At 45.0% G+C, this 26,683-nt stretch overlaps 1 protein-coding gene across 1 annotated transcript in view; it reads right to left on the bottom strand.

The window, feature by feature from the left end:
• Window positions 1-26,683, bottom strand: part of ADAMTS16 (ADAM metallopeptidase with thrombospondin type 1 motif 16) — a 182,078-nt gene that overhangs the window by 86,919 nt on the left and 68,476 nt on the right. Inside the window, exons 9-11 of the mRNA XM_069556383.1 lie at window positions 18,092-18,229; window positions 12,556-12,709; window positions 1,931-2,026 (exon numbers count right to left, since the gene is read on the bottom strand). Coding sequence (XP_069412484.1) covers window positions 1,931-2,026; window positions 12,556-12,709; window positions 18,092-18,229 — 388 coding nt within the window. The remainder of the gene's footprint in view (window positions 1-1,930; window positions 2,027-12,555; window positions 12,710-18,091; window positions 18,230-26,683) is intronic.

A 26,683-nucleotide genomic window follows, 5' to 3' on the forward strand; every position in this document is an offset into this window, starting at 1 on the left:
TCATCCCAGAAAAGTAGTAGATTTTAAAGAAAGCAGGCTGCCTGGAGAGCCGAGCCATACTGGTGTGCACCATCACCAGGGCAACAGTGGGAAGGCTACCAATCTTTCAAGAAATCAGCATAACTTTGAAAACTTTGCAAGCAACTATGTGCGGGGAGTCATGATCACCTGCAGCTTAAAGCTCAGGTAATCGCCTGGTTAGAGCGTCAGTCGCTCAGTGGTGTCCAACTCCTTGGGACCCCATGGACTGTACCCCACCAAGCTCCTCCTCATGGCATTCTCCAGGCAAGAACACTGGAGCGGGTAGCCATTTCCTTCTCCCGGGGATCTTCCCGACCCAGGGGTACAACCCGGGTCTCCCGCATCAGGGACAGATTCTTTACCATCTAAGCCGCCAGGGAAGCCCAAGTTCCCTGGTACCCTGTGACAACTGGTATTTCTACATTGCAGTACCTCAGCAAACGCATTTCCTCTTTTGAGATACTGTTGTTCAGTATAAGTTGTTGTCAAGTCATGTCTGACTCTTTGCAGCTCCGTGGACTGCGGCATTCCAGGCTTCCCTGTCTCTCACCCTCTCCCTGAGTTTGCTCAAGGTCATGTCCACCAGATGCCATCCAGCCATTTTATCCGCTGTCACTCTCTTCTCCTTCAGCCTCTTGAGAAACTAAAAGCGTTCTTATTAGACTCTTTTGCTATGGATTAGTTTACTGCTCTCTATATCGCTAGACAGATTTAAATATCAATCCCACCCTTGGAAAGTCTGAAAATAAAGCATATTAACACGTGTAGGATGAATGGTTCTTAGGTGCTAATCCTAGGCAAATTTACCTCATTTCTCTTCATTTTCTCAGTCAGCATTGCAATAATTTAACCCGAAAGCATGTTAGCATTGCTTCTTAATACTGTAAATCCTTTCTTTCTGTACTCAGTTCAGCTCAGTTCAGTCACTCAGTCGTGCCCGACTCTTTGCGACCCCATGAATCGCAGCACACCAGGCCTCCCTGTCCATCACCAGCTCCTGGAGTTCACTCAGACTCACGTCCATCGACTTGGTGATGCCATCCAGCCATCTCATCCTCGGTTGTCTCCTCCTCCTGCCCCAATCCCTCCCTGCATCAGAGTCTTTTCCAATGAGTCAACTACTCACATTTAAATATGTTTATAGTGTAACAAAGCTAACTTCAGACTTTAAATGTACTAGATCAATAATATGCAGACATACGTTTCCCTGTACTTGTTAGCATCACTAAAAAGTTCAGATACATGGAAGAACAAATGGTTACGGTGACAATTCGGTTCTGACATATTTCTATCTTTTTCGGTAGCCTTTTATAGTCTGAAAAATACAATCGCGCAGCTTAAATAAAAAGAATTAAAATATTACTCTTGAGCATAAAGAGAATTTAATTTTCAGTTTTAAAGACAGAATTGTCATTGTCTCCCAGTCACTAATGAACTTGCCGTCTTATGAACGTTCTCTTTTCCCCAGGACAGCATCTTATTTTCCCAGGAGCAGTAGTCAAAAGGCTCTGTTCCACAGTCTTCAATGGATGCTCTGAGGCTTTATCAGAACTACTGAACACTACTAGTTCTTTGTAGGATTATAAGGTAGCCGAGAGTTTAACATTTCCCCTCATTAAACAGAATCAGCCATCACTTGTTGCCTGACATCAGTGTCTAGTAACTGCAGGTATCTCATCAATGCATCACCAGAAAAGTGAGAAGGGGAGTCAGTCCTCTTCATAGAATTAATATAAATTAAGCAATCTTTCCACATAGTATCAGTTCAGTTCAGTCGCTCAGTTGTACCAGATAGGAACATAAAGATCAGGAAGACAGGCTCAGAAATACAAAGACAAAAGGAGGCAGGATGCATGGCTGACAGGCTGACATCTGAATATGACGTCTGTACCTAAGGTGAGCTTCTTACCATGTCATGCCCACATGTAGTGCCTTCTGCAGCTGGCATGAATTTAGTCTCACATTTCCTTCCTATCCGGTGGCACCACAGGGCTTTACAGATATCCTAAAATGTAAAGAAGGTCATTAGTATTAGAAATGGTCCACACAGCTGTCATAAAATGTTGTCATTGTTCAGTTGTTAAGTCATGTGTGACTCTTTTGCCACGCTATGGACTGTAGCCTGCCAGGCTCCTGAGTCCATGGAATCTTCCAGGCAAGAACACTAGAGTGAGTTGTCATTTCCTCTTTCAGGGGATCTTCCTAACCCACAGATCAAATCTGCATCTCTTGCTTTGGTAAGTGGGTTCTTTACCACTGAGATACCTGGAAAGCCCAGCATCATTGAAAAGTTTAAGGGCCAAAAACTGATATGAATTAAAAGCTAATGTCTACTCAGGAGTAGGTACACAGGGTAGACTAATGACCTAGAAGTCTCACGTTCTAGACATGGTCCAACGTCACTCTATCCCTGAAGCTCTATTTATTTATATTAGCAGTAGCAGCATTCATCATACATTTAACAAAATTATACTTCCTAAGTTAAAAATAAAATATGCTTAATCCAGACATTGAAGACAAGTACAAATAATTAAAAATTAAGAAATTAAAAACTAACAACATATAACATTTCATAATTCACTCTTGCTCCTACCTTTCACTAACCTCTGCAACTCTGAATCCTCATTTCCATGTCAAAGATGACTATGAAACTTGCTGACGTGTCCATTTCTCTAGGCAGTCATCCATCCATTCATTTACCCACCCGTCCACTGACCCCAAATCTTTGATGAAAGTCTAGAATGTGCCAGGTATCTAGCGAGGCATGGGGTTCCATAAGCAATATGACCAGACCTACTCTCTCAAAAATGATCTTAGAGGGAGTAGATCAGGTATAAATCACCATTGGTGCACATAGGAAGAGGTTCCCCTGCTACAAGGGAAAGAACATGGTGCAGGGTAGGCTTGCCATTAGAAAAGAGCTTCGCCTGAAGGACCCAGGAAAGGGGTGGGAGAAGATGGACAGATGAGTCAACTCTTCAGATCAAGGCTGGCTCTTCCCAAAGAGAAGGAATGAAGGGTTCATGCAAAGAAAGATGAGAAAGAACAATGGCACGTGCAGAGGCAGGAAGCCCCACACGGCTGATTCGTGAGCAAAATAAAACAAGATCTGAGGTTTAATCACAATAAAAAGCCTCTCCAACTATAAGAAATTATTTATGCCTTTAGACCCAAAGGAACATCTTACTGAAGGGTAGACCGTGGGGGTCATGAAATGATGACCTTCAGGAAAGCTGGTGGGGGCTGCAGTGCACATAACGAAAACATTTCTTAAATGATCTGTACAACTGTTTTGAATACTTGAACCAGTGCTGCACTATTTCCCAAGACATTTAATATCTACATCTATGGTGAAATGGTATGGACCTAACAGAAGCAGAAGATATTAAGAAGAGATGGCAAGAATACACAGAAGAACTGTACAAAAAAGAGCTTCATGACCTGGATAATCACGATGGTGTGATCACTCACCTAGAGCCAGACATCCTGGAATGTGAAGTCAAGTGGGCCTTAGAAAGCATCACTATGAACAAAGCTAGTGGAGGTGATGGAATTCCAGTTGAGCTGTTTCAAATCCTGAAAGATGATGCTGTGAAAGTGCTGCCCTCAATATGCCAGCAAATTTGGAAAACTCAGCAGTGGCCACAGGACTGGAAAAGGTCAGTTTTCATTCCAATCCTAGAGAAAGGCAATGCCAAAGAATGTTCAAACTACCGCAGAATTGCGCTCATCTCACATGCTAGTAAAGTAATGCTCAAAATTCTCCAAGCCAGGCTTCAACAATATGTGAACCATGAATTTCCTGATGTTCAAGCTGGTTTTAGAAAAGGCAGAGGAACCAGAGATCAAATTTCCAACATCTGCTGGATCATGGGAAAAGCAAGAGAGTTCCAGAAAAACATCTATTTCTGCTTTATTCACTATGCCAAAGCCTTTGACTGTGTGGATCACAATAAACTGTGGAAAATTCTGAGAAAGATGGGAATACCAGACCACCTGACCTGCCTCTTGAGAAATCTGTATGTAGGTCAGGAAGCAACAGTTAGAACTGGACATGGAACAACAGACTGGTTCCAAGTAGGAAAAGGAGTGCGTCAAGGCTGTAGATTGTCACCCTGCTTATTTAACTTCTATGCAGAGTACATCATGAGAAACGCTGGACTGGAAGAAACACAAGCTGGAATCAAGATTGCTGGGAGAAATAGCAATAACCTCAGATATGCAGATGACACCACCCTTATGGCAGAAAGTAAAGAGGAACTAAAAAGCCTCTTGATGAAAGTGAAAGAGGAGAATGAAAAAGTTGGCTTAAAGCTCAACATTCAGGAAACGAAGATCATGGCATCTGGTCCCATCACTTCATGGGAAACAAATGGGGAAACAGTGGAAACTGTCAGACTTTATTTTGGGGGGCTCCAAAATCACTGCAGATGGTGACTGCAGCCATGATATTAAAAGACGCTTACTCCTTGGAAGAAAAGTTATGACCAACCTAGATAGTATATTCAAAAGCAGAGACATTACTTTGCTGACTAAGGTCCGTCTAGTCAAGGCTATGGTTTTCCCAGTGGTCATGTGAGAATTGGACTGTGAAGAAAGCTGAGCACCGAAGAATTGATGCTTTTGAACTGTGGTGTTGGAGAAGACTCTTGAGAGTCCCTTGGACTGCAAGGAGATCCAACCAGTCCATTCTGAAGGAGATCAGCCCTGGGATTCCTTTGGAAGGAATGATGCTGAAGCTGAAACTCCAGTACTTTGGCCACCTCATGTAAAGAGTTGACTCATTGGAAAAGACTCTGATGCTGGGAGGGATTGGGGGCAGGAGGAGAAGGGGACGGCAGAGGATGAGATGGCTGGACGGCATCACTGACTCGATGGACGCAAGTCTGAGTGAATTCCGGGAGATGGTGATGGACAGGGAGGCCTGGCGTGCTGCGATTCATGGGGTCGCAAAGAGTCGGACACGACTGAGCGACTGAACTGAACTGAACTGACGGCGCTTCCTGTTATAAAGAAAATGCAACGCAGCAAAACTCCCACATGGTTCTGTCTGAAAGATGGCGCTTCCCGCCGTCTGTGCCTCTGCTTCCTGTTTCAGTTGCGGTCTCACGGCGCCTTTGCCTCTACTTCCTGCTTCAACGATGCTAGAGGTGAGCTCACAGGAGGCTTTCTGCACTGTGAGTGAGTGATTGAAAGATTTCCCTTTAAGCAATTCAGATGGATTTTACCTTCACAAAACCTAATTCTGAAATCTCCACAAATTTAGTCATTATATATTTAGCAGTTAAAGTAGTTGTTAAAGAACCCCCCCCCAACCCCCCACCCCCACCCCGCCTGTGTCTCAAGACAGATTTTCAGAACATGGAATTTTAAGAAGTTTTGGTGCTTTAATTTGGGTATCAATTCATTGCTTTTATTTTGAGTTGTTCATAGTAACCTCCTATGGTTACAATCACGGTACTGTTAAGTTGTATTTTCACTAGAGCCTGGCAGAATCATGAAGTGGTACTGGGGCAAACGTGTCATGCCTGGTGGGCAGTGTTGCGCCTGGTTCTCATGACATTAATTAGCATGCTGTGTTAATTAGCATGGGGTCTCTGTTCGTGACCTGAATGGGGTGTTTAGAGATCAGAGCCATAAGAAGACCCAAAGGCATCCGTCACATCATGGGCTGGGTGTCTGTAAGTCTCCAAAGAGACAACTAGGAAGAGCTCTGTTTGCACGGATGACATCGTGACAGAAAACCAGGATGCAAACGGAACTTCCTTAAGATCAGGACTCGTGGGCCCAGGCTCAAGGTCAAATATGACAAGGCACACACAGATTGCAGACAGTGGTGCAGGGGAGGGGTACCTGCCCTGGGGTGACCTACTGATTCCGGCGGCTGGGCAAGTACAAGCAAAGGGAAGGACATACAGACCGATTAAGTGCATGATAGCGGAATGGTTAGCTCCTATGGCTGGGTTAGCAGGAGACGGACATAGAGGCCCAGGGGAGGGTTTGGGCTTCTGAGAAGGTATCTGGTGTGAATTGGGCAGGACAGATTGGGCAGGCAGAACCCGGGTATCGTCCTTGTATGTAGCTGCCCATCAACTTGTCCCAGGGGCCACATGAAGTGTCTGAGGTCCTGTGCCCGCCTCAGGGCTTGGCACCCGACAGGCACCAAACTCATGCCAATGTCCTTTCTCGATTCCGATCCTGAGGAGATGTGAGCTCACTTCCAGTTCCCAGCCTGGTTCATGGCTGTGGCTGGAGGGAGCCAATGCTGCTAATTCCTGGGGAGGTTTCGGAGATGATGGAAGAGGGTAAAATAAATGGGGCTTTAAAATGTTAAATTATTTTTATGTTTTTGTTATCGATACCTGGAACAGTGCTTAGCACCTGGCTGGCTTTCAATAAATGCTTTCTGAGTGAGTCAAACATCTGTTAGTTTGTTTCTGTGGAAACGTTGGACAGAGTGAGCAGAAACTTCTTTAGTGTAAAATGATCATAATGGTGATCAGTGAATTGTGATCATGGAAACATCTAAGATGATTTAGGAGGGTAACCTTATGATATGAAAATGCTACACTGAGACTACTGCTAAAAGCATTTTCATAGTCTTCTTACATGACAGTTTTGGGAAACATTCTGCAGAATATAGACATATAGATGGAAGATACTAATGAAAGTGACCGTTTTTAAGTTTTTTAAGTGAGAAGCTCCCATGTAGAGGAGGCTGGTGGCCGTCAGCACACCACTAAATCACATGATGTGTCTCTTCTTCAGCCTGTGCCCAGTTTATGCCATCTGTGTATTTCAGCCCCATACTTCAAACTGCTCAGTCCCCAATTCTAGGCCCCCAGGTAGAAATACATCAAGAGTTACAAGAGCCTTGAAATATATAACTCACGTCATTGTGTTCTAACATGTCAGAAAGTATTCGAGGCTTCGGTGTCTTTATGTGAACGCTGGCCACTCAATAACAATGTGGCATTCTATCCTGGAGACAAGCAGAAGCCCTAGCATCTCAAATGATGTCTATTTTGTTATCTAAACAACTCAAATCCAGTTATTCCCTCTTGGTTTTATCATATTTTGACTTTACTGCTAACTTCTGCATTAAGTCCAAGGGTGGTATTAAACTAGCAATATGATCATTATATTCTTAACAAAACTTTAGGGTCCTCTTGGAACAAAGATACTATTAAATAATGGTTCCAGGGATAGGGATGTGGAATGCAGTAAATGCTGGAGGGGGTGGGGCAGGCCCGGTGGCGGGGGGCATCCCAGTTTGCCAACAGTACCCAGGACACAAAGGCGATCAGATTCCCAGTTCTCACATGCTGCACCTCGGATTGTCAGTTCAGGACACCAAGCAATGTTGATGAAGCAGAACAGGAACTTAACAAAGACACAGTGTTCAAAATAACTAAAAATGGTGTAGATGATCCTGTTGGCAAAGCAGAGATAGAAAGAACAAACGAATGGGCACCGAAGGGGGAAGGGGAGCTGGATGAACTGGGAGACTGGGACTGACATGTATACATTACTGATGCTGCGCGAGTACAGTTCCACTTTCATAAAACAGGCAACTAATGAGAGCCTGTAAGACTCTAATGCTGGGAGAGACTGGGGGCAGGAGGAGAAGGGGGCGACAGAGGAGGAGATGGCTGGATGGCATCACCGACTCGATGGACATGAGTTTGAGTGAACTCCGGGAGTTGGTGATGGACAGGGAGGCCTGGCGTGCTGCGATTCATGGGGTCGCAAAGAGTCGGACACAACTGAGCGACTGAACTGAACTGAACTGAACTGAATGAGAACCTACTGTATAGCACAGAGAACTCTACCTAATGCTCTGGGTTGACTTAACTGGGAGGGAAATTAAAAAAAGAGGAGACATGTGAACATAGAGCTGATTCACTTTGCTGTACACAAAAGTACACATCACTATAAAGCAACTGTTGTTGTTCAGTTGCCCAGTCACGTCTGACTCTTTGTGACCCCATGGACTGCAGCACGCCAGGCCTCTCTGTCCCTCAACATCTCCCCAGGTTTCATCCTTAAGTGGGTCTTAAGTGCCAAGGGTTAGTTTAGGCACTGGGTAGTTTTTCTGTTATTTATTATTTTATATTCTCCCATCAGAAAAGTTCAAGATCTTTACATTTCAACTTAATCAAATAGACTCATAAGATTTCAGCAGGCGGTCGTTTGAAAAATTAAATTTTATGATTGAGAATTTCCTGAGATGCTTCAATTCATGTGGAATATATAGAATCTAATTGTCACTCTGTATCTAAAGTTGAGATTCTTTATATTAGAAGCTTTGGGCACGTGAGTAGAATTTAACTTCTAAAAGGAAAACTATGTCAATTTTATTTGCATTAAAAAATAATTTCACATCATAGGGAAAGATATTCCAATACTGACTTTGATGGATTGTTTTTTCAAAAGGTATCTTCTCAATTGTTTATGGTGAAGTAACTGGTACTAGGCTTACTTTTCTACATTTAAAAGCTATAAAACTGGCTAATCATTTCAGACTCTTGCAACAAGCAACACAGTACATAGCTCTCAAGAGAAGAGAAATTCATCAGGTGAGTGCCACCTCTGCCCAGCTCCCTGCCTGGGTACATTTTGCCCACCATGGCACAGAAATGCGGATCCTATGCAGACAACAGTGGTCTCGCTGAACTGAGAGTGCAGAGACCCAAGTCCGGGCTGCAGAAGTAACCAGAATTTGTGGGATGATGGCCAGAAAGGAAAAAAACTAAACTGAATAGGGAGCCCTGAAGATTCCCTGCAGGTCCTTATCTAAGGGGTGAATGGCTGATACACAGGATGAGACTCCAAGTGGCCTGGCAGAGCACAGCATCTTTGAGCTGAAAGCTGATAAGGGCTGGAAGACTGCGGATACACAGTGCTGGGAAAAAGCAGTGTTCTGGCCCACTCAAAGTGTGAAGAAATACAGTGAGCATCTGGGCATCCTGTGGGAAGCCCAAAGCCCACATCTTATGAGTAAGAACCACAAGGTGTCTGATAGGTAGAGTACAGGCTGTGCCTTAGAGCTAAGGAAAACGCCAAATAGATGAGCCCTAAGGAAGAATAATGGTGGCTCAGATGGTAAAGAATCTGCCTGCAATATGGGAGACTCAGGTTCAATTCCTGGGTCTGGAAGATCCCCTGGAGAAGGAAATTGCTACCTACTCCAGCATTCTTGCCTGGAATCCCATGGACAGAGGAGCCTGGAGGGCTACAGTCTATGGGGTCACAGTCAGGTATGACTGAGTGACTAAACAAAAAAATGGAATAATAAAACAAAGGCTTGGGGGATCAAAAGAATTCACCTACTATAACAATGTAATATGAATATACTTAACATAAAATAACAATATATCACAATATATAATTGCAATGCAAGTGATATGTTATAATATATTCAAAAAATGGACCTAAGTGAACAAATGGGATATTCTCTAGAGAAATACAGACTATAAAAAAGAACCAAATGGTGATTCTAGTATGAAACTTAAACCAAATGCAAAGTTTGATGAATTGTCTAAATAAACGATCAGGAATGTTAGAAGAAAGATGCAAATGATGACAAACTCTTATTAGAAACAGCTGAGTCCAGACGAAAATGGAACTATATCTTTAAAGGGTCTAAAGGGAGAAAAAGGAACAAAGAATGAACTGTTTAGAATTTTATATTCACAAAAAACTGTTCTTCAGAACTGAGGGTAAATTAATGACGTTTTTCAGATAAAGAAAACCCGAGATTCTTTACGGCCACAGGTTTCTCCTACAGAAATGCTGAAGGAAGTTCTTCAGGCCGCAAGGGAATGACACAGTGTGAAACTGACCTGTAAGGAGAAGCATGAATAATAAATGGCCAATGTGTGGGTTAACATAAAAGGTGACTCTATGTTATTTAAAAATATATAATAAATTATTCTAAAACAAAAATTGTAACAGTGTGCCATGTGGCTCATAGCTTGCAAAAGAAATAAAATATATCATGATGATAGGACAAAGTGTGAAAGAAGCCCCCATGGACCCATTTGTTGTAAGGATCCCGCATTTTGTATAAAGTGACCTGATACTAATCCTACACAGGTTGCAAGTTACAGATGCAGCTTTAGAGCAACCACTAAAAGTACCAGAAAAAGACAGCTGAAAAGCAAACTGGTTCAAAAAATAGAATTTTTGCAAAGAGATTTAATTCAAAAGAAAACAGACACAAAAAAGAAATGAGAACAGGAAACAAACAGCAAAATGGGAGATTTAAATCCACTATGTCAATAATTGTTGTGCTTATCGCTTGGTCGTGCTTGACTCATTGCGACCCCGTGGACTATAACCTGCCAGGCTCCTCTGTCTGTGGGGATTCTTCAGGCAAGAATACTGGAGTAGGTTGCCATGCCCTCTTCCAGGGGATCTTCCCAACCGAGGGATCAAACTCAGGTCTCCTGCGTTGCAGGGGGATTCTTTACCATCTGAGCCACCAGGGAAGTCCCATGTCAATAATTACATTAAACATATATAGATTAAACATTCCAGTGAAAGGCTAGAAACTGTTCAACTGGATACAAAAGCAATGTCAAGCTAAAGGATGCTACAAGAGACACATGTTACATAAAAACACGGAGAAGCGGGCAGGTGAAGAATGGGGAGAGTGTTCTTAAATGAGCTGATGTGGCTGTATCAGCATGAGATAAAGCAGGATTCAAGCAAAGTGACAGTATCAAAAGTAAAATAAAGTTATCGTACATTAATGAAAGGATCAGGAAGACAAAAGTCCAAAACTTGTATACACCTAAAAACCTAGCTTCAAAATACACAAAGCAAAAACTAATAGAACCGATGGGAAAAACAGAAAAATATATCATCTTTGTTAAAGATTTTAACACTCATCTCTGAAATCATTACATACCAAGTAACAAATATTGCAGAGGCTACAGAAGCTGTAAATAATATTATTAAACAAACTAACAGAATCTCTTACCAAGCAAGGACCAAGAGAGGACCTCAGTTTGATAAAAGGTTACCAGGTAAAAATTGAATTGTAAATCTAAAACAAATGCATTTCCCTGAGTGTAAGTATTTCTTCAGTAATAGAAAGATGTCTGGAAAAGGAAATGGCAATACACTCCAGTATTCTTGCCTGGGAAATCCCATGGACAGAGGAGCCTGGCGGGCTACAGTCCATGGTGTCACAAAAGAGTTGGACATGACTTAGTGACTTAACAATAACAAGAATAGAAAGAAATGCTGCATTTAACTCACTCCCTGTATTTTCCAAGCAGCACTAGTTTACCATGGATGATAGCCCACAGTCTCAGCAAAACAGTGTGGAAACCAGGAGTATGCTGTAGAACACTCTACCTTTGAAAGAAAATGTCAGATGTGGACTCCTTTTCCTTCGCAAACAGAAGAGTAACAGAAAAAATTCTCAGGGATCTTACATATTCCTCCACCAGGGAATGCTGTGTTGACGCTAGCTGATTTACTATTCTGGTTCCAAGCTGAGATTACCCAGCTGAGGAGATAAACATCCAGTTCTGGCAGACAGTTGTAACTGACTCTGCGGGGAGACCTACTTGAGTTTAGAAGAAAGAAGATGATCATGTTGGATTTAAATTGGGCATATTCCCAGCATGTTCTGAAATGTTGGAGATTCCTGGAGGACTATATATTTTTGTCCACTTTCCTTTTGGTTTTATTATAAACTAGGATAAAAGAAAACTCTTGTGACCCCATGGACTGTAGCCCGTCAAGCCCCTCTGTCTGTGGGATTTCCCAGGCAAGAATAATGGACTGGGTTGCTATTTCCTTCTCCAGGGGATCTTCCTGACCCAGGGATCGACCCCAGGTCTCCTGCATTGGCAGGTGGATTCTTTATGGACTGAGCCACCAGGGAAGCCCCCAAAACAACTACTTTCATTCCATTTATGGGTGGCTTTGAGAGCAGTTTAGTAGAGCGAGTTATGAAATCTTCATGTTCCCTTGTCTAGCAAGACCACGTGTCTCTGTGTTATATGGGGAATCTATGTGAGAAAACCACTCTGCTGGTGTCCCTGGGGTCAGTGGACTACTATGAAGGGCTTCTCTAGAAATACTTCATTTTAGGAATTTAATGATAAGAAGTCCCAGATAGGCCTTATGGTAAATTCTGTCTCTGTCCGAGGAAGGTGGGGGCGCAGGGGCAGTGAGCACTGTTCCTTAAACACCATTTGAAAAGAATGCAATGTATTAATTTGCCAGCTTCCACCAACCAAGAGCTCTCACTGAACTCCCGCATGATAAATCCAAAGGAACTGACCCAAGAGGCCAAGTCAGTACTCAGGAGAAAGCTGATACCTACCGCAGCATCCACGGCGGTCTTCTTTGCCAGTAAAACATGGGTTTCCTGTTATACAGGGCCAGCCCTAACACACAGGATTTGACATTTGGTAGGTACCCAATAAACACAGCATACATCAACGTCAGCTTCACCGAATAAAACGGTTTTATGCAGCATTGCACACTGAACACTTGCCAACACTCGCTTGCCTTTTTGAAATCCAGCATGCAGAGCTTGGCTTTCTCTCCAAACTGCCACTTGCACTGCGTGTTTGCGTCGTATAACTCTCCGGGCAGCTTCTCGGGATACCTGTACTCCTTCACGGGCTTTGGCCGGTCGGCAAGGCAGGTAGCCTGGGCGGTGCTGGAACACAGAGGAGCTGCTGGTGAGGCCAGGAGTTACCAAAGGTGTACACGCAATCAGGCCTTTTGTTTCCCCTCATGGAAATCTACAACATGTCTTGTGCAAAGAAGAAGGGACACTTTTTTTTTTTTCCCCTGATGTCGAAATAAAACATTTATCTTAATCGTATTCAATATAGGGGCCACGCGTTCATCATCTATGTCACCTTTTCCGAGGAGGCCATTTGCCATTCACGGGATCTCTCACTTAGCATGGGGAAGGTGGGAAGAAATGGTACAACCAGATGCTCGAGGCAAGAAGCTCCTATAACAGACACCGTCTAAAGTACACTCCTTGCCAGGAACAATAAAAAGATGAAATGAGCGTTGTTAACAGCAGAAATGTGATCAACTCGTTTCAAAGGCTGTGATTTTTTCCTTCCTCCCTTTCCTGCACAATAGCCTCCAGCTTCCACATGGAACATGTATCATGATTTCCATCAGAAATGCTCTATACGGAGGCTGACTTCTGACTAGATTCCCAGGCCTAGAAGAAGCTCATTCTCTCCTTCAGTTCACTAGCAGATGGTTAACTACCAATTAGGGATGTCTTCCTCCACCAACAGGGCATTCTCTTCCCTACAGAGACATGCTTCGGGATAATTTTGCATTGGGAGGGAGGAGGACAAGCAAGTGTTTGCAAATAGCAACTAAATTTTGCTTATAAATTTCCATAAGCAAACGTTAGCAGCAAAGAAACAAAAATAAAACACTTCTGTAATCACAACAAATTCCACAGCAGTAGGTCACCTTAGGCATCTCCCAACTTTTCTTTGTGGGGTTGTTCACCTTGAGGGGAATCTTTACCTCACCCTACTCACCCCAAAATAACAATCTGTTCTCTCTTTCTGCTTTTCTTTTCAACATGCCACACATTCGTGAAATCATACCATGTCTGTCTTTCTCTGACTCTTTTCACACATTCCATAACGCCCTCAAAACTCATCTGCGTTGCCACACATGATGGAACTTCCCTCTTTCTCCGGGCTGAACGATATTCCACTGTGTGCGTGGGCAGATACAGACACAGTCATATGAGCTTCCCAGGCGGCGCCGGTGGCAAAGAATCCGCCTGCCAGTGCTGAGACTCGGGAGACTTGTGTTCTATCCCCGGGTTGGGAAGATCCCTTGGAGGAGGAAATGATGACCCAGCCCAGTATTCTTGCCTGGAGAATCCCATGGACAGAGGAGCCTGGCGGGCTAAAGTCCATGAGGTCGCAAAGAGTCAGACACCGCGTAGAGACTAAACACACGCGCACACACACACACACCAGTGCATACACACATATAAACATCACATATACCTCCTATGTACCAAATCCTCTTCACACTTCCCCCCCTGAAGGACGCTCAGGCTGCCTCCATGACTTGGCCATCGTGATGTGCTGCAGACCATGCCCTCCATGGGAGTTATGCTGAAGTGTGTGTGCGTGTGAGCCAGGTCGCTTCAGTCACGTCCCGCTCTGTGACCCTATGGACTGTGGCCCCCCAGGCTGTAAAATGTTATTGAGCTTATAATTTGGTACATATATATATTATATATGTGGTCAAGCACAGCAAAAAAATAACATTAATGAAGAATATTAGGCCAAGCCAGAAGTTCTATAAGAAAATTTCAAAGTCCTTTTCCCCGCTATGACTCATGAACCATAACAGGTTAAAGACTTCCAGAGATTTTTTTTTTTAACCTTCACCACCTCTTCTTCCAAGAGAGGACACGGGCCATCAGAAAAGGCTACCTACTTGCCATGGTCAAGGTCTCCCAGGCTTACACGGGAAAGTCCAGGTTGGCACATGAACTGATTCCCTGGCGGATCTACGGGAAAGTGCTTGTCCTCCCGTCTCACAAAAACTACACTTAGCCGTGACTCGAGGGCTTGTTTTTCTTAAGATCAACATTAAACAGAAGGGCAAGATATAAACTGAAGTGTCTTGTTTCTCTTATGCCCCCAAACAGACTCTTTCAGGCCAAATCAAATCTTCTCATCCACAGGGTGGTCTGGGGCACGCCAGGGCATCTGTGCCCCTTTAAACTCCTGCTTCCCTGCAATGACCTTTCTCATGTATGAATGTGGATTATGTTATGAGAGGGCTTCCCTCGTGGCTCAGACAGTAAAGAATCTGCCTGCAACGCAGGAGACCTGGGTTTGATCCCTGGGTCAGGAAGGTCCCCTGGAGAAGGCAGCGGCACTCCACTCCAGCATTCTTGCCTGGAGGATCCCATGGACAGAGGAGCCTGGCGGGCTACAGTCCCTGGGGTCGCAGAGTTGGACACGACTGAACAAATGTTTCAGTTCAGTTCAGTTTCGTGATGAGAGGGGAGGCGATGTTCTCTGATCAGCAGTTCATGATTCAAACTTTCAGGCAGCAAATTGAAGATGAGCCCATGTTGCCATTAAGTTTAAAATAATGAGCTAAAATTTCGCTAAGTCCTAGGCCTCCCAGATACAGACATGAGTAAATGTGATGAAGTCTGTCTGTCTGTCTGCAGGAAGTGACATATGTCTTTACTCATGAGTCTGAGGAATTTACTGTAAACACTTACCTACTAAGTATAGAGAAAAGTTGTGCTGACAACTTCAGACCAATTGAGTTCCCTTATTATATATAATTTTTCTGTATACCCAATGCTAAACTGCTAATAAAAGAAAGCAGATTCATCTTTGAAAAGTTGGTCACTTGTCCTTACTCACTGTCGGGATCACATCCAAACTGCTGACTAACTGGTGGTGAATATAACAGTGTTTTGATTACTTAAAAGTTAGGGAGTCAGAAAACATGTAAAAGAAGATGGATTCAGGGTCATTAAGCCAACGAAAAATCAGGGTTGAAACACTGTGGCCACATTCAGTTCACAACCAGACACCTCAAGTACTAAGAATCTGAAGAGTGAATTTGACAATGAGAGGCTTTCTTGGAAAACTTGATCTTCCAAGAAAACACATTTCTGAGCATGAAAAAAAATCTTGCATTTTTATTATTATGTGGTGCAAAGAAATTAGTAAACTCCCTGAAAGCAACTGTTTATTACTGCATGGCTAGAGAAGAGTTTTACTAATCGGCACAAAAATCAATAAGCGTACTGCAGCATGCATTTAACCTTCCAGTATCACTGAACAAAACAGCTTTGGGCTCCAGACTCTTATCAGTCATTCCCAGGGTCACATTTTGATTTGACGATTGCACCCATGATTAATGTCATGGAGAGAATTATTCTCTCAGACTAGGACTGCTCTCTTTCCATGAGTTCTATATTTCTTGGCAGTTAAAAACCCAAACTCTTTCATGAAGCTGATTTTCCCTGCAAGCCCACACTTTGCGTCCCTGATGCCTGCACTTTTCAGGTTTTCAGAGCACATTTCAAAAATTTTATAATGTTTACATATCTTCATCAAGACCAGTAAGATGAAAAAGAATTAAATTTTTAAGGATATAAAATTTATACAAAGGATTTGAGATATAAAAACATTAAAAAATTTCCTTGTCAATACACTTCTTTGTTAGAGAAAGCAGAATCCTTCACAAACACACACACACACACACACACACACACCCCTAAAAATTTGAGCAGCTACATGAAGCAGCTAAAAACAGTGCTGACAATCCCCAACCTGGCTCCAAGAGAACACTGTACAGGGAAAAGCAAATGTTGAAAGGACCCATTGTGTGGTGTCAGTTGAAGAAGAGTGTGAATGCTGCCCTTCTGGGAACAGAAATTTTAAAAAGCGATCAAGTGTATATCCCTAGAGTACAGGTTTATATTACAGGATATAGATTTGTTATTCTTGTTGTTTAGTCACTTAGTCCTGTACGACTCTTTTAGAACCCCATGGATTGAAGCCCACTAGACTCCTCTGTCCATGGGATTCTCCAGGCAAGAGTACTGGAGCAGGTTGCCGTGCCTGCTTCCAGGGGATCTTCCTAACCCAGGGATCGAACCCATGTCTCCTGAGTTGGCAGGCAGGTTCTTTACCACTGAGCCACCAGAGAGGCCCAGGATACAGATATCATCCACAAAATTCTCACCCTTCCAGGGTGGCACGGGATATGGAAAGCAGCCACCATTCCTTCAGGTGGTAAAATGTACCATCTTGGCTGAGGTCTCAGGGTAAGGCTGTGAGGGAGGACCACAGCTGCAGGCTGGCGGTCAGGATGCAACTCAGAAGGCATGCTATGAGGTCTGGAGAAGCGCTGGAAAAGGCAGAAGGAAAGGGAAATGGGCCACTGGCTTGCTATCACAGGTGGGCATGGGAAGCTGCCCATCGGATGATAAGCAACACACTGGGAGCACAGCCAAGAGGAAAACACCCGTGACCCTGCCCAAATGGTGGTCAGGGAACAAGACGAATTAATTTGTGCAACAGGAAAAAAGAAAATCAAACCAGATTTCCTGCATTGTGGGCAGATTCTTCACCAGCTGAGTTACCCCGGAGGCCCTTATAAATGTATGTAGCTATATAAATCTGCAATTGTGTTTATATACACATATATACAGTTTTTATATTTCTAAAGAATTCTGTGCTAGGAAAACTTTGCTTACCTTGAAATACTTGTGTTGGTTTCTAGAAACACCTTAGCCTAATTTTAAGCTTCAACATCACAGCCAAAGGCTGTCCTTTACAATCTATATGAGATAAGTTGCTTCAGTTGTGTCCCACTTTTTGTGACGCTATGGACTGTAGCCCACCAAGCTCCTTTGTCCATGGGAGTCTCCAGGCAGGAATACCAGAGTGGGCTGCCACGCCCTCCTCCAGGGGCTCTTCCCCACTCAGGGATGGAACCTGCATCTCTTATGTCCCCTCCACTGGCGGGCAGGTTCTTCACCACTGGTGCCATGTGGGAAGCCCCAGGATCTATATATTTGTATGTTTCCCCTGGTCTTCCTTCATTTCTTTTATCTCTCTGACTTTCAAGTCTACTAATTTTTTTCTTGCGATAATCTGCTACAAATTCTTAAGGTAAGGTGGTTTCATGGGTTAAGTTTTTTCCCCAAGAACATATAATTGAAACAAGAGCAATGATTCTCACGCTCTCCTTGACGAAGCTCAGACATGTGAGTGTGTTTAAAGAGACTTAAGTAGCCACTTCCCTCCCGTTTCCAGCCAGCATGCAAGTATTTTGAAAATAAGGAAGCATGCTCTTTGCTTCTCCTTTACAGTGGGGGACCCCAACCCCCGGGCCACAGATGGCTCGTGCGCCAAGGCCCCTTAGGAACCTGGCTACACAGTAAGGAGGGGAGCGGCCGGTACCCCTGAGTCTGGGGACTGCTCCGACGGGACTCGGCGGACCCAGCCGTGAGCGTCCAAGGCACCGGGAGACACGCAGCCAGCCGCGGGGCTCGTACCTTAAAAACCTGTGCAGGTACTGGCGGCTGCAGGGGGACCAGTAGAAGACCCCGTTGCGTCCTGCCAACGTGGGGGACATTATGTGGCCTTCCGACTTCTTGCACACGTTGCCCTCTCCGTCATGGACCATGCCGAAGCTGCGGGAGAGAGACGGGGCTGTCAGAGCCAAGAACAAGGTCGGCGATCGCACGCGCCCAAACCAACACAGGTCAGCCCTGCGAAGACCCCTCCTCCTGTGTGCCAGGCAGGCCGGCAAGGGGAAACCAAAGCGGGGAAAACATCCACGTGGTCATGGACCCTTCCGGGAGAAACTACCATTTGTGCAGCTATTGAAGGTGCCCACCATCTAAACAGAGCCCACGGCCAGGTATCTGGGAAGGGCAGACGTTTCAGTTATAAAAAAGCATTTCCAGTGCGGGGTGTGGGCATGCGTGCTCGGTCACTCAGCCATGTCTGACTCTTCAGACTCCATGGATGGTGATCCGCCAGGCTCCTCTGTCCATGGGATTTCCCGGGCAAGAGTACTGGAGTGGGATCCCCTTCTCTGGGGATCTTTCCAACCCAGGGATTGAACCCAGGTCCCCTGCATTGCAGGAAGGTGTTTTGCAGATGGTCAAAACCCAAAATGCCAACAGTGCATCCTTACGGTCACTTGAGAAAGCTGCAGCCTTGAGCTTATAAGAATCCCACTGACAGCTGCTGCCTATGCCCATTAAATCAGCTGCTGCTTCTTAACTTCCTAAAGCTAGTCCAGTAGGATTGCCTCAGGTTGCCATCTTCATCCACCTCAGAAGAGCACAACTTGCTGCATTAGGAAGGAAGCCTGGGGACTTGGGAGCTCCGTGACCTTGAAGACGTCCCATCAGGGCAGATACACTCTTGGAGAGTCAAGCCATTTTTGGCCTTTAGTGTCTGGTACCCACTCACTCAGGCTTCCCTGGCAGCGCAGCTGGTAAGGAATCTGCCTGCAGTAAGGAGACCCCAGTTTGATTCCTGGGTCGGGAAGATTCCCTGGAGGAGAGCATGGCAACCCATTCCAGTATTCTTGCCTGGAGAATCCCCACGGACAGAGGAGTGTGGCGGGCTACAGTCCATGGCGTCACAGAGTTGGACGCAACTGAGCGACTTAGCACAGAGCCCACCCAGTCACTGCATGGAGTCCCAGAGAGCAGTTCTGAATGAGTGGGATACAGAAAGAAGGGGAAGGGAAGAGAGGGAGGACGCAAAGAGGGGTGCATGGTTCCTGGATCCATGTGGGCTTTCCTCTGCCGAGAACCCCATGATGAATGGAGGGAGGGGCACAGGGCTGGGAGACAGCGACACACGGGAGGTGGGCTCCCAGGGGGCCGGAGACTCTGCACTTGTGGCAGAGGCTGAAGACTCAGCCGTTTTCCTTAGAGCTGTTTAACACCACCAGGAAGAAGAACAACTCCCATTTGTAAGCACAATTTTTCGGGTAGGATATTAAGCACATTAAGTACTGTTTTCTCACTACAGGTCTACGAGGTAGACATTATATTTGCAATGACACTGAGATGGGAGGCTGGAGACAGGCTAGTCCAGAGCCTCAGGGCTGGGCCTGGAACCCAGTACTCTTGATGTCAGAGCTCGGGCAGGACCCATGCAATAGAGTAACCTGAGCGTGGTTGAAGGGTGGGTCCAAGGAAGCCTGCTGCACAAACACCGCCCAACTTCTGCACCATCCCTGCTCATCACCCAGGGGGATGCAGATGTAGTTATTGCGGCCTCCACCTGAAATTCCTGTAAAGCACTCAGTCAAGGCAAAGGTAACCGCACAGCAGAGGGGATGTGCCTGAGAAATGGAGGATTCAGGCGTCATCCATGTGGAGGCTGCCTCGGGGAGAAAGTGATGAAGGGGAAATAGCAAAGTACCTTCCCCTGGATGGCCCTTGACTCGAAGATGAATAAGACACATCAGGGTCCAGCAAGTGCTCTAGATGAATCTGCTACCAATCCTGCCTTCATTTCTAAGGAATTCAAAGCCACAGTATCCCGTGTCTGGGGATTAAACATCTTCATCAAAGGCATTTTCAATGATTCTCAGACTTGTCTGAGCATCAGAATATCTGAGAAATGTACCATACACTGGCTCCCCAAAGCCCACCTGGTAGAGTTTTGATGTAGTAATGTTGGGGGTTGTTGTTGAGTCTCTTAGTCCTGTCTGACTCTCTGTGACCCCATGGACTGCAGTTAGCTGGGCTTCCCTGTCCATCACTATCTCCTGGAGTTTGCTCAAACTCTTGTGCATTGAGTTGACAATGCCATCCAACCATCTCATCCTCTGTTGCCCTCTTTTCCTCCTGCCCTCAATCTTTCCCAGCATCAGGGTCTTTTCCAATGAGTTGCCTCTTTGCATCAGGTGGCCAAAGTATTGGAACTTCAGCTTCAGCATCAGTCCTTCCAATGAATATTCAGGGTTGACTTCCTTGAGGATTGACTGGTTTGATCCCTTTGCAGTCTAAGGGACTCTCAAGAGTCTTCTCTTGAGAGCATCAGTTCTTCAGCGCTCAGCCTTCTTTATGGTCCAACCCTCAATATCCATCCATAACTACTGGAAAAACCATAGCTTTGATATATGGACCTTTGTCAGCAAAGTGATGTCTCTGCTTTTTTAATATGCTGTCTAGGTTTGTCATAGGTTTATTCTTTACCATCTGAGCCATCAGGGAAGCCCAAGTTGGGGGTTAGGTTCTGGTGTTCAGGTGAATCCTAACAAAATGATTCTGATATCCACCCAAACTTTAGCACTACTATGTTTCAAGTTGTTCTTCGAAGCAATACAAGCCCAAAACTGCACTGAGGGAGTGTGGGGGATCAGCCTAGCAGCATGAAAATGGCACACAAGAATCACAGTTGATATTAACATTAATAACGTCATGGAAGAATGAATAGGGCACATTCTGGAGATAAGGTTGGTATTTGGCAGCTAAGAAATAAAATTACTATTCAAGTTGTACATGCCAGACATTTTTTTTTAGCTTCCATGACTCACAGTACTTTATTCCAAGTGGTTACTATTCTATATTTTAAAACAATACATAGTCCCTCTTTTTTGTGTACTAGCTTTTAAGTTTCTAGAGAACAGAAGGTCTTCTTAACTGTGCTCAGAGACCCAGCACCAGTGGACTTTCTAGCTCATAACAGGTGCCCCAATGATGTTTGTTGAATGAATAAGAAAAACCCTTCCAGCTATAACACCAACTCAAATACCCAAATGTAGACATCATTTCAGATCAAACTGGACTTGAGAATTATATTCAGTGTCACATGCTTTTAATGTCTTTTACAGAATTTTCTTGAGTTATTCAACTACATCAGCCAGTATGTCCTTACTACCAAGGATATTCCCAGGCCTCTCAGGTGGTGCTAGTGGTAAAGAACCTGCCAATGCAGACTTCAGAGACATGGGTTTGATTCCTGGGTCAGGAAGATCCTCTGGAGGAGGGTGTGGTGACTCACTCCAGTATTCTGGAGCCTGGTGTGCTAGGGTCCATTGGGTTGCAGAGTCGGACATGACTGATGACTTTGGCACGCATGCACGCAATAATATACCCAGGATGAACAAGCATGTTTAGAGGTTGCATCACTATTTCAGGCTGATCAGACAGCAGTGGTTAAGACAAAGGGAAGACCCTTCGGAAGTAACGCTGGGTCAGAGTCTTCTGGAAGGTAGACCACACGCTGGCTGTGATGATGGCGTCACAGGCAGGACCTGTCCAGACTCCGGTGCAGGCTTTTCCAGAAGCAAACCCATCCTCCCTGACAGACAGGAAGCCGACCCGGGGACCGCAGCCAGGAGGGACTCTTGAAGCCAGGGCAGCTCAGATAACCTGGGAGAACATGAGTTGCGGCAGTGGGGGAACCTCCAGCCAGGGTCTTGGCCCTGTCATTCACAAGTGGTTTGATGTGGAGCAAATTTTTCAAGTTCCTGAGTCTCAGTTTTCTCACCTATAAAATGGGATAATAAAACTCTCCTCAAACTGTTCAGCATATCTGGCACCATGCATGTCAAAAAAGGAAAATTCAAAATATCTCTTTCCCTGATTCAAATGTGGTCTTGGCCAAATCTCAAGACACCCAGATGCCAGCTATCACTTGCATACATAACTTTGGTGTATGTGTGTGTGTGTGTGTGTTTAAGGGTGGTAATGAGGAGGCAGTTCAGCTGAAGATCAATGGGTTTCAGATACTTTTGGTCACACAAACAAAAATCTTAAGAAGAATGACAATAAACAAAATTGGTAAGAAATGATGCTCCAACCTGCTGGGGCTCCTGGGGGACAGTCTGACAATCACCACATCAGATGATCTTTAAGCAACTATTGCTTTGATATTCTTTAAACCCTTAAAATCACCCATGTGCCTACCTGGTCCAGCTAGGGGCTCAGGCTGATGGCAGAGAACAGCCACAAATCAGTGAGGTGCACACGTCACCATCTAGCGTTTGGAAGGGCATCTGATAGCACCAGCTAAGGATGGCTAAACAGAATGGTATCCGCACACCAATTCTGTCTCTTTCCAAAAGCCTTCCCTGATCTTCCTTGCACATCTTGCCAAGCTTGCAGCCCTCACTGCTTGACCTCTCGCATGCCATGTCTACCTCACCTTGCTTTAGGCTTTTGGAGGGCACGGATCACTAGTCGGCTTGTACAATCCTGCACAACGGTCTGCTGGCAGAAGGCAAATTGTGCCTGGCGAGCGGATCAGTGCGTGCATGTGTGTGTGCAGTCATGTCTGCCTCTCTGTGGCCCCATGGACCGTAGCCCACCAGGCTTCTCTGTCCGTGGGATTCTCCAGGCAAGAATACTGGAGTGAGTTGCCATGCCCTCCTCCCAGGGATCTTCCCAACCAAGGATCGAACCTACATGTCCTGTGTTGGCAGGTGAGTTCTTTACCAACTAGGAAGACCCCAAATGGATTGGTAAATAGTAGAAAAAAGGGGGGGGGCAGGATGATGGCTCATGCATACTCTTGAGCGCAGTATGTTTAATATCTTCTTGATGGTCTGTGATGACCATGAAAATTATGTATTTAAGCCAACTTCATATACAAGCAATGCTCAGCTCAAGTAACAGAACTCAAATTGCACCTGCTTTAGGCAGAGTACATCATGAGAAACGCTGGACTGGAAGAGACACAAGCTGGAATTAAGATTGCTGGGAGAAATATCAATAACCTCAGATATGCAGATGATACCACCCTTATGGCAGAAAGTGAAGAGGAACTAAAAAGCCTCTTGATGAAAGTGAAAGTGGAGAGTGAAAAAGTTGGCTTAAAGCTCAACATTCAGAAAACGAAGATCATGGCATCCAGTCCCATCACTTCATGGGAAATAGATGGGGAACCAGTGGAAACAGTGTCAGACTTAATTCTTTGGGCTCCAAAATCACAGCAAATGGTGACTGCAGCCATGAAATTAAAAGACGCTTACTCCTTGGAAGAAAAGTTATGACCAACCTAGATAGTATATTCAAAAGCAGAGACATTACTTTGCTGACTAAGGTCCGTCTAGTCAAGGCTATGGTTTTTCCTGTGGTCATGTATGGATGTGAGAGTTGGACTTTGAAGAAGGCTGAGCACCGAAGAATTGATGCTTTTGAACTGTGGTGTTGGAGAAGACTCTTGAGAGTCCCTTGGACTGCAGGGAGATCCAACCAGTCCATTCTGAAGGAGATCAGCCCTGGGATTTCTTTGGAAGGAATGATGCTAAAGCTGAAACTCCAGTACTTTGGCCACCTTATGCGAAGAGTTGACTCATTGGAAAAGACTCTGATGCTGGGAGAGATTGGGGGCAGGAGGAGAAGGGGACGACAGAGGATGAGATGGCTGGATAGCATCACTGACTCGATGGACGTGAGTCTGAGTGAACTCCGGGAGTTGGTGATGGACAGGGAGGCCTGGTATGCTGTGATTCATGGGGTCGCAAAGAGTTGGACACGACTGAGAGACTGAACTGAGCTGAACTGAGGTCTCAGAGACTCTGGGGGTTTTATGTACAGAAACCCACTGACGAGGAGACCAGGCTATGCACCCTGGCATGGTCAGGCTGCCAGAGAACCACAGGGTATCTGGGATCTGAGTTCCAGGGCCCTGCCTGCCGAATGGCATGACTTCCTTTGGCAAATGAGAATTTTTCAAATGGATTCATGCCCAGAGGACACATTCTCCAAAATGTGTAGTTGAGCCCTCGTGCCTCTGCACCAATTCTTCAACACCGCACACGCTGTGTGTGACAGGTGACTCAGTACAGCCAGGAAGCCCACCCTGCACCAGACCTGGCTCAACTGCACACTCGAAAGGAGCAGACACGTGCTCATTTGGCAATTCCTGTTTCTAGGTCAGATTCCCCAGTAGAAACCACAAGATGCCTTGAGATTAAAAAAGAACTGAACTTGGCAGAAGAAACGGGGTGGACATGAACTGAATCTTTTTTGAGCTGAAGGTTAAGAGTCTATGGCTGGAAGGCTCTGTGCTTTACATACATATTGCTGTACATAATATAAATGCATTACAATTACATTATCCACTGTAATGATAAACCTGAATGACCAAGTCCTCTGAAGATAAACCAAACATCACCTGTGAAACAGGATGCTTTATAACTTAATCAACGTAATCACTTCTCCACTGATCTCCAATGGTGCCCAATATGCTACTGGAGATCAGTGGAGAAGTGATTGCATTGATTAAGTTATAAAACATCCTGTTTCACAGGTGAAGTTTGGTATAACTAACTCAATGGACATGAGTTTGGGTAAACTCCGGGAGTTGGTGATGGACAGGGAGGCCTGGCGTGCTGCGGTCCATAAGATCGCAAAGAGTTGGACACGACTGAGTGACTGAACTGAACTGAAATATAATTACTGCATAAATGTAATAGCCACAGTGAATGATGTGTTAGTAATATGCCCCCTTACATATGGACAGTGAGCAGGAAAGAGAGGTGGGGTGAACTGGGAAATTGGGATCGACACATGTATACTATTGATCATTGCTGTTGTTCAGTCTCTAAGTTGTGTCTGAATCTTTGTGACCCCACGGACTGTGGTCCATCAGGCTTCTCTGTCCATGGGATTCTCCAGGCAAGAATCCTGGAGTGGGTTGCCATTTCCTATTCCAGGGGGTCATCCCAACCCAGAGATTAAACCCAGGTCTCCTTCATTGCAGGCAGATTCTTTACCATTTGAGCCATCAGGTTGCTGACACAGATGCAAATTTCTGTTCATGACATGCACGACACTATTAAGAATAACCACACAGGGCTACCGTTCCAGGCTGTTTGCTACGGCAGCTGGCACATGCCTTTTCTGGGCACACCTCCCACTGGACTTCCTATTTCCTTAATACGGTCAGAAGCTATTTCACCGGTGACATGAAACACTCAGGGCTCCCAGCCTCTCTGACTCTTGCACAGTGGTCTCAACGAGCAGGTGCTGGAGAAGGAGCTGCTCATTTCCTGGGGTCAGTTCTGTTCGGAGTGGGGCTTCCCTGCACCCACACCCCTAGAGTCCTTTTCCTTCCTCCCATCTATAGCCTCACTTGCAAACAAAAACACTTTGCTCTTATTTGGAAGAAATTCTTTTTCCACCTACACTGAGCCCTAGTGACAAAAGGAATAATAGCTGGCTTCTAAGAAAAAGGGGCTTCCCAGGTGGCACTCGTGGTAAAGAATCCGCCTACCAATGCAGGAGACCCGGGTTTGATCCCTGGGTCAGAAAGATCCCCTGGAGAAGGAATTGGCAACCCACTCCTGTATTCTTGCCTGGAGAATCCCATGGACAGAGGAGCCTAGTGGGTTACAGCTCATGGGGTCACAGAGAGTTGGACACGACTGAAGCGACTTAGCACAGATGCATCCACTCAAGGAAAAAAATAAAAGCAAACGCTGATGCTTGTTGACACAGAAGATGGGGAGTCTTGACTTGGATGCACAGAGTTGAATTTAGTTAAATTCACCAGCTGTGGCTGCCAGGACTGCCAGGGCCCAGATCACAACTGCTTGTCTAACACTGGCTTGTTCAGCCCTTGATGACTTAAATATTTCTTACCTTGATTGTTTAATTAAATTCTGGTATGGTTCAGAGGACAGCAAGAGCCCCATGTCATAAAAATAATGGGAGTTTTTGAAGTTTTAACTCCAGCAGCCCATGTACAATTATGATTTAATAGAAAGCTTTGTAAAGTGTAGGTGCAATTTTCTAGGCACTGAAAAAGTCAATCATTACCTGTAATGATGAAGGGATCAGTAATAAGATACGAAGCTTCACTTTCAGGGCATTAGTTCACACAGAGCCTAAGTCGCATGGCCTCTGTGAGATCCTATTAAAGGCAGGCACACATGTCCACACACACACAGATGCTTTGAACAGGTCAGGATGATACAAGTGGCCTCAGTCCAATTTCTAACCAGATGGAGAAGTCAGCTTTGCAAAAACCAAATGACGAACAAAGCCTTTTGCAAATTTTGTGATTAGCAAAATCACGAGGATGAAAGTAAAATTAGAAAAAAATTGTAACTCCTGCTTGTGCGCTTTCTAGAAGCTTCAAGTGCAATTTCAATCCAGGAGAAA

The sequence above is a fragment of the Ovis canadensis genome, chromosome 16 (genome assembly GCF_042477335.2).
Source record: "Ovis canadensis isolate MfBH-ARS-UI-01 breed Bighorn chromosome 16, ARS-UI_OviCan_v2, whole genome shotgun sequence".
Classification (NCBI taxonomy): Eukaryota; Metazoa; Chordata; class Mammalia; order Artiodactyla; family Bovidae; genus Ovis; species Ovis canadensis.